The sequence below is a fragment of the Rhinoderma darwinii genome, chromosome 9 (genome assembly GCF_050947455.1).
Source record: "Rhinoderma darwinii isolate aRhiDar2 chromosome 9, aRhiDar2.hap1, whole genome shotgun sequence".
Taxonomy (NCBI): domain Eukaryota; kingdom Metazoa; phylum Chordata; class Amphibia; order Anura; family Rhinodermatidae; genus Rhinoderma; species Rhinoderma darwinii.
In genome coordinates, this window is record NC_134695.1 from 102,366,551 (window position 1) to 102,378,911 (window position 12,361).

Below are 12,361 nucleotides of genomic sequence, written 5' to 3' on the forward strand. Positions count from 1 at the left end.
TAACAAAACGCAATAACTTGATGTTTTTATTTTCCCAATCTAAACAATATTTGACTACTAGGCTGGTCTGGTAACTACTTGGGTCATGTTTTATGAAAGGTGTCTTTGTATATACAGACATATGGTCGCCTGCACTCGCCCAACAGCTTTCTCTCTACAACCATAAACAAGAAGATCCGGTAAACCAAAGACACAGGGTGGAGGCTATTCTAAACAATGAACAGATATCTACACAAACCTGAACATCAGGTGCAAAGCGAAGAGAAGAAAATAAAAAAATTTCATCTAATTTACTGCAAAAATAGAAAGCATTGGGAATTCTACATTTCCAGTCCAACTAGTAGCAGCTGACAAGAGATCAGATATCAACTCTGTTCAAGTATTTCTATGACGAAAGCCAATAAAATCTTTTATCGACCCCGTCCGGCCACCAGCTGGGTTAAACATTCATCCTAAAGTAGTCATCTATTAAAAGCCAAGGTAGCCATTTTGGAACATTCATCAATACTGATACTGGTTAGCGAATTATTGGTTTGGTCCACAACTTGCTTCCTCTATGAATACCTTGCAAAACTCCTCTTCTACCAAGGTCTCGAAAATGCCTTAGAAAAATTAACTTCTGAAAACCTGAGCTATGTTATGTTATATTAGGATCTGCCATGGAGTGCATAAGCCCATGGAAATGATCAGGTACACAGGTCCCTATTTCTTGAGTGTTCTTATATTCCAAGCAGTTCAGCAATGGGGTATAGGAATTCCCCTCTTGAATATCAATTTCATCTGAGCACAAGTGGATCATTCTTTAGTGAAGAAGTAACCATCTGCTTTGTTCAGATCTTGGACCTTTTAGATGGTACTGGAGAGCAGCAATAAGTAGGTCCGTACCATGGAAGTGGCCTTGCATGTGTTACAGATTAAACTGCACTAAAACGAATGACTCACACTGCAGCAGAAGCAGATAGGCCTAATGCACACCACCGCGGTGATTTTGTGGTCCATTTGTCTGCTAAAAACCTTCTGTAGTGCATCTGTGTATCATCAGTATTCACTAATTACTAATTCACTAATTGAGGAAATGCATCCTCAATTGCGGACGATACGCAGCTGGCAACCCGTATGCCGTCCGCAATTTTCACAAGCCGATAGACTTCTGTGCCACAAAAACAGACAGTAAAATTACACGTCCTGTGTTTTTGCAGCCTGGATTTGCGCCCCCCACTTGGATCCGTGAACATCACGGTCGTATGTATCGGGCTATATAAATGAATGGGTCGGTGTGCTATCCGCAAACTTGTGGATAGCACTTGGCCAAAAAGCACGGTCGTGTACATTAGGCCATAGAGATGGACAACTCATGGGCCACACTGGGAAATGTCTAAAGGTGTAGACAATATGTTTTGTTTTTTTGAAGTGGGGAATACCTTGGCCCCATCATATCATCTTTTTAAACACCAAACAGTGGGTTGTGACAATGGTCACCCCAAAACTGGATATGAGCGCGACATAGTCAGCTCACATCTCTTCAGAGGGCCTCCTCCACTCAAAACATCCCCTACTTCTACCACTGTCAAGTCTAATAGTTAGAAATGCAGTCAGTGTGTTTTTTCATCCCTCAACAAAATTGTCCATCTTCCAACAACCAGACAAGGAGGTGAATTCACGAATGAAAATTAAAGGGAAGAAAAGTTTACATGTTTTATTACAATAACAAAGCCAAAATTCATGAACATGCCAAACTTGTGCCCTCCGTCCTCTGCTAGAACAAACTGCTATTTCTAATGTATAAAGTCAGATAAATGTCGTAAAAAAAGAAACATAGAAAGCCGTCTTTGGCTCTAGAATCTGACGGAAAGACTCAGTTGGCAGACACCGATTGTGCAGCTGTTCTGTATTTTAAAAAAAGTCAACAATTTTAAAGCAACGGTGCGATGCCAAGACCTTTTTACTATTTTGTCTGTTGCAGAAGCAAAAATAAATCTAAGCAGCCTTCAAATTTAGGGCTAAAAGAAAAACAGACTGCAACTTCTTCATTCTTTTCAGTAGACAAAGGGTTTTTCTGGCTTTATGAAAGAAAAAATATTTGAATAATAAAAAGTTCTGCAACCTTCTAATATACTTTGTGTTTTAGTTCCTCGCCATTTAGAAGATGTTGGCATGTTGTCGGGTAATGTGAACCATCTTGTTTACATTCAAGTGCTGAAAAGTATTCCAAATTATATCCCGCTAACACAGATGCATGGCTCGTTACAAGAGAGATCTCTGAGCCTGGATTCACACTGTGCGTTTTTAACACGCGTTTTTTTGGTTTTGGTTGATCAACTCCCATTGAGAGACATGGGAGTTTATATAATTAAAACAAAAAAAACATATTAAAAATGCAACACAAAAAGCACAGTGTGAACCCAGCCTGATACATCTAATGAGGCCTGCGCCTTTGTGAGCAGGATGTAATTACGATGGGTTTTCATTCGTCTCTTGATGTAAACAAGGTTTACACACAAAGCAGAGATCTATAAAACTGTGAGGAATTCAATATATACAAAATACATTAGAACGTTTTAGAACGTTTCATATAGAATGAATACGCTCTAGTTATATAAATCTAGAAATTCCCTTTAAGTCATTCATACAGTGCCCTCTCCATCGGAGTTATGGTCTAGACATTTACAGTATACTGTCCAGATACCGAAAGTCTTTGGCATTCATCCAAAGAAGTACTTGCTGGATGTACAGGTTTGGATCACAGACAGCAGAAGCCTAGAATTACACTACCGTTAAAAAGTTTAGGGTCACTTAGAAATTTCCTTATTTTTGAAAGAAAAGCACAGTTTTTTTCAATGAAGATAACATGAAATGAATCAGAAATACACTCTATACATTGTTAATGTGCTAAATGACTATTCTAACTGCAAACGTCTGGTTTTTAATGCAATATCTACATAGGTGTATAGAGGCCCATTTCCAGCAACCATCACTCCAGTGTTCTAATGGTACATTGTGTTTGCTAACTGTGTTAGAAGGCTAATGGATGATTAGAAAACACTTGAAAACCCTTGTGCAATTATGTTATCACCGCTGTAAACAGTTTTGCTGTTTAGAGGAGCTATAAAACTGACCTTCCTTTGAGCTAGTTGAGAATCCGGAGCATTACATTTGTGGGTTCGATTAAACTCTCAAAATGGCTAGAAAAAGAGAGCTTTCATGTGAAACTCGACAGTCTATTCTTGTTCTTAGAAATGAAGGCTATTCCATGCGAGAAATTGACAAGAAACTGAAGATTTCCTACAACGGTGTGTACTACTCCCTTCAGAGGACAGCACAAACAGGCTCTAACCAAAGTAGAAAGAGAAGTGGGAGGCCCCGCTGCACAACTGAGCAACAAGACAAGTACATTAGAGTCTCTAGTTTGAGAAATAGACGCCTCACAGGTCCTCAATTGGCAGCTTCATTAAATAGTACCCGCAAAACGTCAGTGTCAACGTCTACAGTGAAGAGGCGACTCCGGGATGCTGGCCTTCAGGGAAGAGTGGCAAAGAAAAAGCCATATCGGAGACTGGCTAATAAAAGGAAAAAGATTAATATGGGCAAAAGCACACAGACATTGGACAGTGGAAGATTGGAAAAAAGTGTTGTGAACAGACGAATCGAAGTTTGAGGTGTTTGGATCACACACAAGAACATTTGTGAGACGCAGAACAACTGAAAAGATGCTGGAAGAGTGCCTGACGCCATCTGTCAAGCATGGTGGAGGTAATGTGATGGTCTGGGGTTGCTTTGGTGCTGGTAAAGTGGGAGATTTGTACAAGGTAAAAGGGATTTTGAATAAGGAAGGCTATCACTCCATTTTGCAACGCCATGCCATACCCTGTGGACAGCGCTTGATTGGAGCCAATTTCATCCTACAACAGGACAATGACCCAAAGCACACCTCCAAATTATGGAAGAACTATTTAGGGAAGAGGCAGGCAGCTGGTATTCTATCTGTAATGGAGTGGCCAGCGCAGTCACCAGATCTCAACCCCATAGAGCTGTTGTGGGAGCAGCTTGACCGTATGGTACGCAAGAAGTGCCCATCAAGCCAATCCAACTTGTGGGAGGGGCTTCTGGAAGCATGGGGTGAAATTTCTCCCGATTACCTCAGCAAATTAACAGCTAGAATGCCAAAGGTCTGCAATGCTGTAATTGCTGCAAATGGAGCATTCTTTGACGAAAGCAAAGTTTGAAGGAGAAAATTATTATTTGAAATAAAAATCATTATTTCTAACCTTGTCAATGTCTTGACTATATTTTCTAGTCATTTTGCAACTCATTTGATAAATATAAGTGTGAGTTTTCATGGAAAACACAAAATTGTCTGGGTGACCCCAAACTTTTGAACGGTAGTGTATGTTCAGGATCCTAAACTCCTGTATATGGATGTTAGAAACCCAAGCATCAAACAAGTTCCATAGATGACCTATAGACATTAGATGACTATGACTTGGTCCAGCTGGTAATCAGTCATGTCTATGGGCACCATCCAACAACCCTGGATAACCAATGTTAGAGTTTTTCTGCATGTACCACTTCCATCGGTAATGAACAATATTATTACAGTTCATCGCTGATCATTGTGCTCATTCACCATTCTTCTCTGTATAAATGGGCCTTCAGATCTTCTGGTATCCAGCTCATCTTATGTCTATAGCTCACTTCAGCCCCGTTGCACTATGTGTCAAACTCAGATTAACAAGACAAGGGGATCTCAACATATGCTGATTTTTTCAGCTAGCAAATTTCTGCCTAAACCATTGGGAGAAAGGGGGTCCTAGGACCGGCTAGAAACAAGCACTACGAAATTATGAAATTAAAGTTTTTTGGTCAACATTAAAATATACAATATAAAGCAAGTAGTCAAGGAAATACTGACCATGTTGTGTTTGAGGATTCTTTGAACAACTGGAGTAAAGACCTCAATGACCACCATGGAACGGGGGCGCTCTCTACAGTGCTGCAAGGAGAGAATATTTACAGTTAGAAATGTAAGGAAGACCAAAATTCTTAAGACATAAGATGTATTTTCATTTGTCTGGGCCACAACCAGGCCTTGGTTTAATCACATTAAAAACATATTTATGTCGGATAACTTATCACTATGGTTTTGGCCAACAGGCCCTGATGTATTTTTACAAATGTCAATACATCGGTTGTCTACCGTGGTCATATAGATGGTCCTACCTTGCAGAAGAATTCACAGAGATCAGGAGGAGGGTGGTTGTTTTCCAAGAGGGGAGCAATAGCCTAGAAAATATAAAAAAAACAGAGGCACATTATACATTCTAACAATAAAATATGGACTAAGTAAACAGGTTTAGCAATGTTATGTTGTAATAACCCTCATCACATTAAACACAGCCATATACATAACAAAAGACAGTTCAGACTATACTCCTACTTGGCAACCTATTAGTAGACCTGTCACATTAAGGTGGAGGCAGTCATTTTGTTATCCGGTTCAATAAAACAGACTGCGGAAGGACTGTTGAAAGATTCTATGTATTTGCATTAAGAATGTAAATGACCCATGGGTAGGCAGCAAGTAAATCGGGGTAGTGTCTCCCTCCTTCTTCAAGATCCGAACTCATGGATGATGACATTTAGGAGAAAACTTAGGCAGCCATATATCTCTAAGAAACGCAGGTTTCAATAGTGCACATCAAGTGCCACCAGCCCTTCTGTATAATAGCAGGTGACTACGTTGGTCTACCTACAACATAAGGAGATGGATGCAGTGTAGTCACCCGCTGGCCACTGTGCCGATTGCTAGGCAACAGCCCGAACTTATTTAGGTTCTACCTCGAAAGCAAAGCACTTAAAATACAAGGGTGTTGGGATGATCCCTAACAAATAATAACAATGATAAACTCTGCGGATCTCCATTAACACATAGTATATTAGGAAATGAGAGCATGCCTAGTGGGGTGTAATTTCAGCTATATTGATATATTCCAGGGAATTAAGGTGATGAGGCACTGGCAAATATTCATATGAATACTGGATTAGCGGCGGAGATTGGTAGCCTGTTCGACTTTTATTTGGCAGCTGAAGATTTAGCCATTATTGCTGTTACATAGGCTGCTGCGCAAATCATGAGATTTTATCTAAACAGAAATCATGTTGATGGTTTGAGCAACGTTTAATGCGGACACTTCGGTCTTCAGACTAGACTAACACGGCTCTCTAGAAATTATGGTGTTTTCCCATTTTCCATTACCAGTGCAACAACAGACGATACTTTACGAGCGCAGAGGTTTGTTTATTTCTTGTTTCTTTTAAACAACTGTCAAACTTTCTGAAAACTCAGGTCACCTAATTATTCCATAACCAAGCAACCAAATGTGGTTATGTAAATATAAGGGAAGGTCACTGCTGCTCTTCTCGCCTTCATTATAATGCGGTCATATTACTAGAAGCAACAATACATTCTCACGGGAGGAAGGTGTCTTGTGGCTTACTCTGGGAAGCATATTCTGGGATCTAGTTGCCCACACTGTACAAAATAAATATATTAAACGAAATGGAGTTTTGTCCATTATTTGGCCATAAATACATTTGTAATTTAAAGGGATTCTCTGGGACATCAACATTGATGTCCTATCCTTAGGCCATCAATGTTTCATCTGTTGGGGCCGCCCTCCAGGACCCCTGCAGATCAAGTACATTGAAGGTGCTTGAATGCGATGAGCTGCTGATCGAAGTGATCGCAGGAGCCCTGCTGATTGGCAGAGATCGGTTCCCACCGATCAAACACTGCTGACCTATCCTAAGGATAGGATTTAAATATTAAAGTCCCAGAAATCTCATACATATATATATATATATGTATTTTACCTTTTTACCTGCAAAATTAATTTGAAGGTAACATTAGGAGGTAACACTATGTGGGTGGAATCAGTAGATTTCACCACCATGTTCCTGCGGAGACCAGAAGAGAACATTGCTGCCCATTCCTACTGCAGGAGTAGAATGTCATAAAAAATCTACCCATAACATATTTACATTGTATGGACAGACTTAGGCTATGTTCACACAGAGTTTTTTGACGCGAGAACCGCGCCGCAAAACTCGTCAAAAACCGCCCGAAAAATGTCTCCCATTGATTTCAATGGGAGGCGGACGAGTTTTTTTACCGCGAGCAAAAAAAACGAGTCGCGGTAAAAAGAAGCGACATGACCTATCTTGAGGCAGTTTCCGCCTCCAAAACCCCATTTCAATCATTCAGAAACAGGAAAAAAACGCCTCGACGAGTGTTTTGACGAGTTTTTGCCAAACCACTGTGCAAAAAACGTCTGTAGCAGTTTTTGCAGGAGGAATTTTACTCCTGCAAAAAACTGCGTGTGCATGAGGCCTTAGGCTATGTTCACACAAACGTATTTTTTCCCTCCCGTAAATACTGGCGTAAATACGAGTCCTTGGTCCCACGCATTCGACCCGTATTGCACCAGTATTTACGGACCCGTGCCCGTAAATACAGGTCCGGTGTCACCAGTATTCCACCCGTATTTACAGGCACGTTTTCGCTGCAAAATTGCACTGCACTAATCGGCAGCCCTTCTCTCTATCAGTGCAGGATAGAGAGAAGGGGCAGCCTTTTCCGAGGTAAAAGTAAAAGAAATTCATACTTACCCAGCCGTTGCCTTGGTGACGCGTCCCTCTCGACATCCAGCCCGACCTCCCTGGATGACACGTCAGTCCATGTGACGACTTCATCCCGGGAGGCCGGACTGGAGGAAGAAGCAGGGAGTTCTGGGTAAGTATGAACGTCTTTTTTTTTTACAGGTTGATTTATATTGTGATCGGTAGTCACTGTCTAGGGTGCTGAACCAGTTACTGCCGATCGTTTAACTCTTTCAGCACCCTGGACAGTGACTATTTACTGACATCGCCTAGCAACGCTCCCGTAATTACGGGTGCACACACGTAGTCACCCGTAATTACGGGAGCCCCATAGACTTCTATGGGCCTGCCCGTGCCGTAATTACGGCCTGAAATAGGACATGTTCTCTATTTTTCAATGGCACGGGCACCTTCCCGTAAGCATACGGGGAGGTACCCGTCGCCAATAGAAGTCCATGGGCCCGTAAACACGTGCCGTAATTACGGGCGTTTTTACGTTCATGTGCATGGGGCCTAACCCTGCAAATACTAACCCCAACGACATGACACATAGAGAAAGCATATATTTCTAGAAATGTCTTCACTTACCACAATTATGCTCTCGTGCTCCTGAGTGGTTAGATTAATGTTCTGCAGGAATAAATCACCAACAATTATCTCTTTGAAAACATCATAGCACAACTGAAACATCAAAGATCAAGGAGGGACACAGGGGAAGATGATCAGACAACTGTCAAGTGGTAAGAAGAGCAAATCCATCCTAAATATATATATGGCTGCAATAATCATCATACATGTATACAGCATTAAATAATAATTGTCCCTATAGGCCAAGGCACCAAAATCCAACAGAGCTGTGAGATCACAAAAAATATCACAATGGAGTTTGGGGTCCCATAAGTTAAATTAGCCATAGACAGTCAGAAGCCTCACCAACCCCAAATGTTGAGAGACTCTCCCAAACACTCAATTCTTCATTGGTAAAGAACATTACGAAAAAGTGCACAATACTGTAAGCCCCCTAGAAGGCAAAAAAAACAAGCGTAAAGAGGATCTGTCACCAGGTCATATAAGATGAACATGTTATCTGAACTTAATAGCTCTGTCTCCCTGATTCTAGCGCTGTTCTTTTTCCAGAGATATAGCCCACTGTTGTGTTAGATCCCTCCTATACTAATTTGCTCTAGTTAGCCAACAGGGCGTGTACTACCCTCAAACTGCGATCATGTGACTGGTCATAGAGGCAGGGAAGCTGGCTCCACCCCATTGGCTAACTACACTAACTACAACAAATTAGCATATAGGGAGCCAAAACAACAGTGGCCATATCTCTGGAACAGAAAAAAAACCAGAGCTGGAATCATGGAGACAGCGCTATTAAGTTCCGTTAACCAGTTCAACTTATATGATCTACTGACAGGTCCTCTTTAACACGCAAACCAATCTATTGGCCTGGACTAACCAGGGCCCTGTTATTGCAATCCGCAGAAGAACACAACAAATTGAGTAGAATCTCAGTGAGCATCCTATGGTACAGACACATGCCTACGTAAAATTTATTTTTAGACTGCATTGAGCAGTAATTGACAAGAAGTTGCCTACACTTGTGGGTACGGTGTGTCCCAGGCACCAGTAAAAGTCATAGGGTCTAGTGCCAATCTTGGGTTAATGATTGGGCAGGAGCGCTACTGTAAACTGAACACTGCTTGATCATAGAGACAGAGAAACGGTTATTTGGCAAATATGGCCACATAAACTTTATATACATGTGTGGATGCCAAAACCCTTTCCTGTGCCTGGCCAAACATGATGTGCACTCTGATCTTTGAGGTCCCCATAATGTGAATATTAACCGCCACTAGCACAATGAACATTTTTATCTATGATATCATCTGATAGGTCTTTTTTGGGGTCAAAATAAGGATAAATTAAGTTTGACTTGACATCTTAGATATAGAATGACCATAACGAACCATAGATGTAAAGATTACCATTAACGATTCAAACGATTTACGACCATTTACTGGAATCATTTAGTCTAGGGTGTTAAAAGCGATAGTTTCTAACCCCTCTCTCAATGAGTGTTCCAAATGCAAGAAGAAAATGTTTATTGTATTGGCAAAAATCTTTACGTCTATGGCCTATGTCGTGAAGACAAATGAGCAGAAAACTGGATGCAACTTGCAGCAGCTTATAGTCGGTCAATGAACAGAAAACGCAGGTCAGAAAACGTGTTCAACTCGCAAATCTGCAAGGCAACCACAGGGAATTTGAAAGGAAATTCAAATTATACATATTACACAAATATTTCTGTTCCGAGAATAAAATTTATTTAGGAAATGGCAATTCCCCAATATTTTGAAAAATATTCACCAAAGGTGACCCTTCACTTTCATTATCCACTCTGAATATTGCCTAAACTTCTGTACTATGACTAATACACAAAACGCAAATGATCTCTGCATTTCTGAAAAGTGACTTAATACTTGGTATTAATTGTTGTTCCAGCCTTCTGCCATCGAGTGTGAACGGAAGAGACTGAAGTGTTTACAGTTAACACAAAAATCGTTGGATTCCCAACCGGTCCCAGATGGAGAACAGAAAAACAAATTGTTCCTTTCTTTGGACACATCATTGTGTACAAAATTAATTGTGCCAAAGAATATGAAAATGTTGCTTCCTCGATGGGGCAAACCCTCCTTGCATACAATAAAGGACATTTATTTTACTGACAGCTTAATAGGAATGGAAATGTCATTCTATTATAAACAGGTTACGGTCACTCGTGGATCACTACGGAGATTACTTCTTTTATAGAAGAACATCAAGGTTTGGTCTGATTTGTACATGAGGAGTTTTAGATCTGGTTAGTTTTACGTGCAGAAAAAAAAAAGATCTAAAATTTGTGTTGGTTCCCTGGAGGGGCCCGTATCATTCACGTGTGCTTGGGTTTAGAATTTGGTGGTAGAATTTTGTTGGCACCTAAGGTCTGCTGTCAAATGTGAAAGGTTTGGGATTTTCCTGTCCACTACTGTGGACAGCCTATTGAATTTAAAATTGGTTGCAGGCAACAGTCTGATGTAGTCTGCCATCTGCTTGCACATATAATTGTTGACTAAAAAATTAGGCCTATTGGTATAAGTCAGGTAACTGAGTAACTGCACCCAAACACTCACCTCTGATAGTAACTTGGAGACAATTTCTAGTGGTGCCTGGTGGATGGAGTCATCTTGCAGTGGGGACGTCAGTGCCATGTCCACCAAGGACCTAATCTCCTTTAACACAACCTCCCAACGATTTGGATTACTCAGAACCTTTTTGTACTTGTAGATCTTTTTCTGTAAGATAAAATTGCAGTGTTTACTTTTAGAATATATCACATAATATCGTCAGCTGGTCTAATAACATGCACTTTTTATAAACTTTCTACTTTTAGGTTTGCATTATTTTTTTATAAAGTATATGTCCAACTTTGAACACCATTTTAAAGCTTATCTATATAATTATCTACATAAAAGACTTACTGATCCTGAGTTACAGCCTTTATTATAGTCTAGACTTGAATTCACAATTGTGTCGGCTTTAGAGCTGAAATCCCCCAATATTCTTTTCTGGTTCAATGTCCACACAGAGTTTGCTCTGGTGATTTGCGGTCTGGAAAGAGTCAGCTCGTCACCAGGAACTGTATAGCAATCTGAAGTAGGAGAAAACAATCCCGACGGCTTTATAGAAGCTAAGCAGTTTCTAGCGGCAACCAGCAGAAATGCAAATGCAGCTCTGCAGGCTGTAAATCCAGAGCAGTAAAAGCAAATGTATTGACAAAATTACTCAGCTATATAAGTAAATTATATTTATATATAAAAAAACAAACTGTAAAACGGTGCTTGAAATGTGGACATACCCTTAAAGTACACCAATAGCAACAGTACTACACAAGGTTGTTCTAGGGAGTGATGCAACCGCAAAGTCTGTCCCCCGACAGTAACACGGTACAATATAATTCTGCTCATTGCCTCTTCGAGAGCTTTCTGCACTTTATGCTCCTGAGTCAAAGCTATGAACCTCGAATATCATAATGATCGATAAATAATGGATACAAATAATATACAGTAATAGCTCCAGCAAACTGACATGCTCTACAGAGGGCTCCTCTGAACTACCGTATATATAAAATTGGACCCAGTAATTCCTCTTGGATACAGGAGAGTCCTTGAAATTGATAGTCCACTTCAGTCAATGTTGTTTTATACTATGGGTCCCCTTTAGACAAGCTGATGGAAGAGGGACTCAACGCTGGGGACCTCTTAATCTGTGCTGTAAAGGCTGGAATTGCAGCAGAGTGCAACTTCTACACCCCAATCACAATTCTGCCACTGTACAGAGACTGCTGGGCTTGCAGGTTGACATGGTGTGACAAGTATTGTAATATACTCCCTTAAAATGGGCTTCATGCAACCAATCAGATCACCTCTTTATTTTAAACCAAGCTCTGGGAAAATTAAATCTGGAATCTGATAAGTTGCCATAGGCAACACAAACACTTTTTATGAGAACAGCTTTTATGCATGAGGCCTATTGTGTCCAGAAGTGCCTATGTTATAGAGTAGGACCCCTTTAATCCATTGCAGGGAAAACAAAGGATCATAAGGAGTGCCCCTTAAAATCAATGGCCAGCTATCCTTTACATCAAGGGTTGTTGTGGTCC

At 40.6% G+C, this 12,361-nt stretch overlaps 1 protein-coding gene across 6 annotated transcripts in view; it reads right to left on the reverse strand.

Moving 5' to 3' along the window:
• The window catches only part of CMIP (c-Maf inducing protein), a 158,302-nt gene that overhangs the window by 59,461 nt on the left and 86,480 nt on the right, over window positions 1-12,361 (reverse strand). For all 6 annotated transcript variants that reach the window (XM_075838663.1, XM_075838664.1, XM_075838665.1 and 3 more), the window contains 4 exons: window positions 10,833-10,994; window positions 8,245-8,286; window positions 5,218-5,280; window positions 4,910-4,990 (listed from right to left, as the gene is read on the reverse strand). In XM_075838663.1, the coding sequence (XP_075694778.1) occupies window positions 4,910-4,990; window positions 5,218-5,280; window positions 8,245-8,286; window positions 10,833-10,994 (348 nt within the window). The remainder of the gene's footprint in view (window positions 1-4,909; window positions 4,991-5,217; window positions 5,281-8,244; window positions 8,287-10,832; window positions 10,995-12,361) is intronic.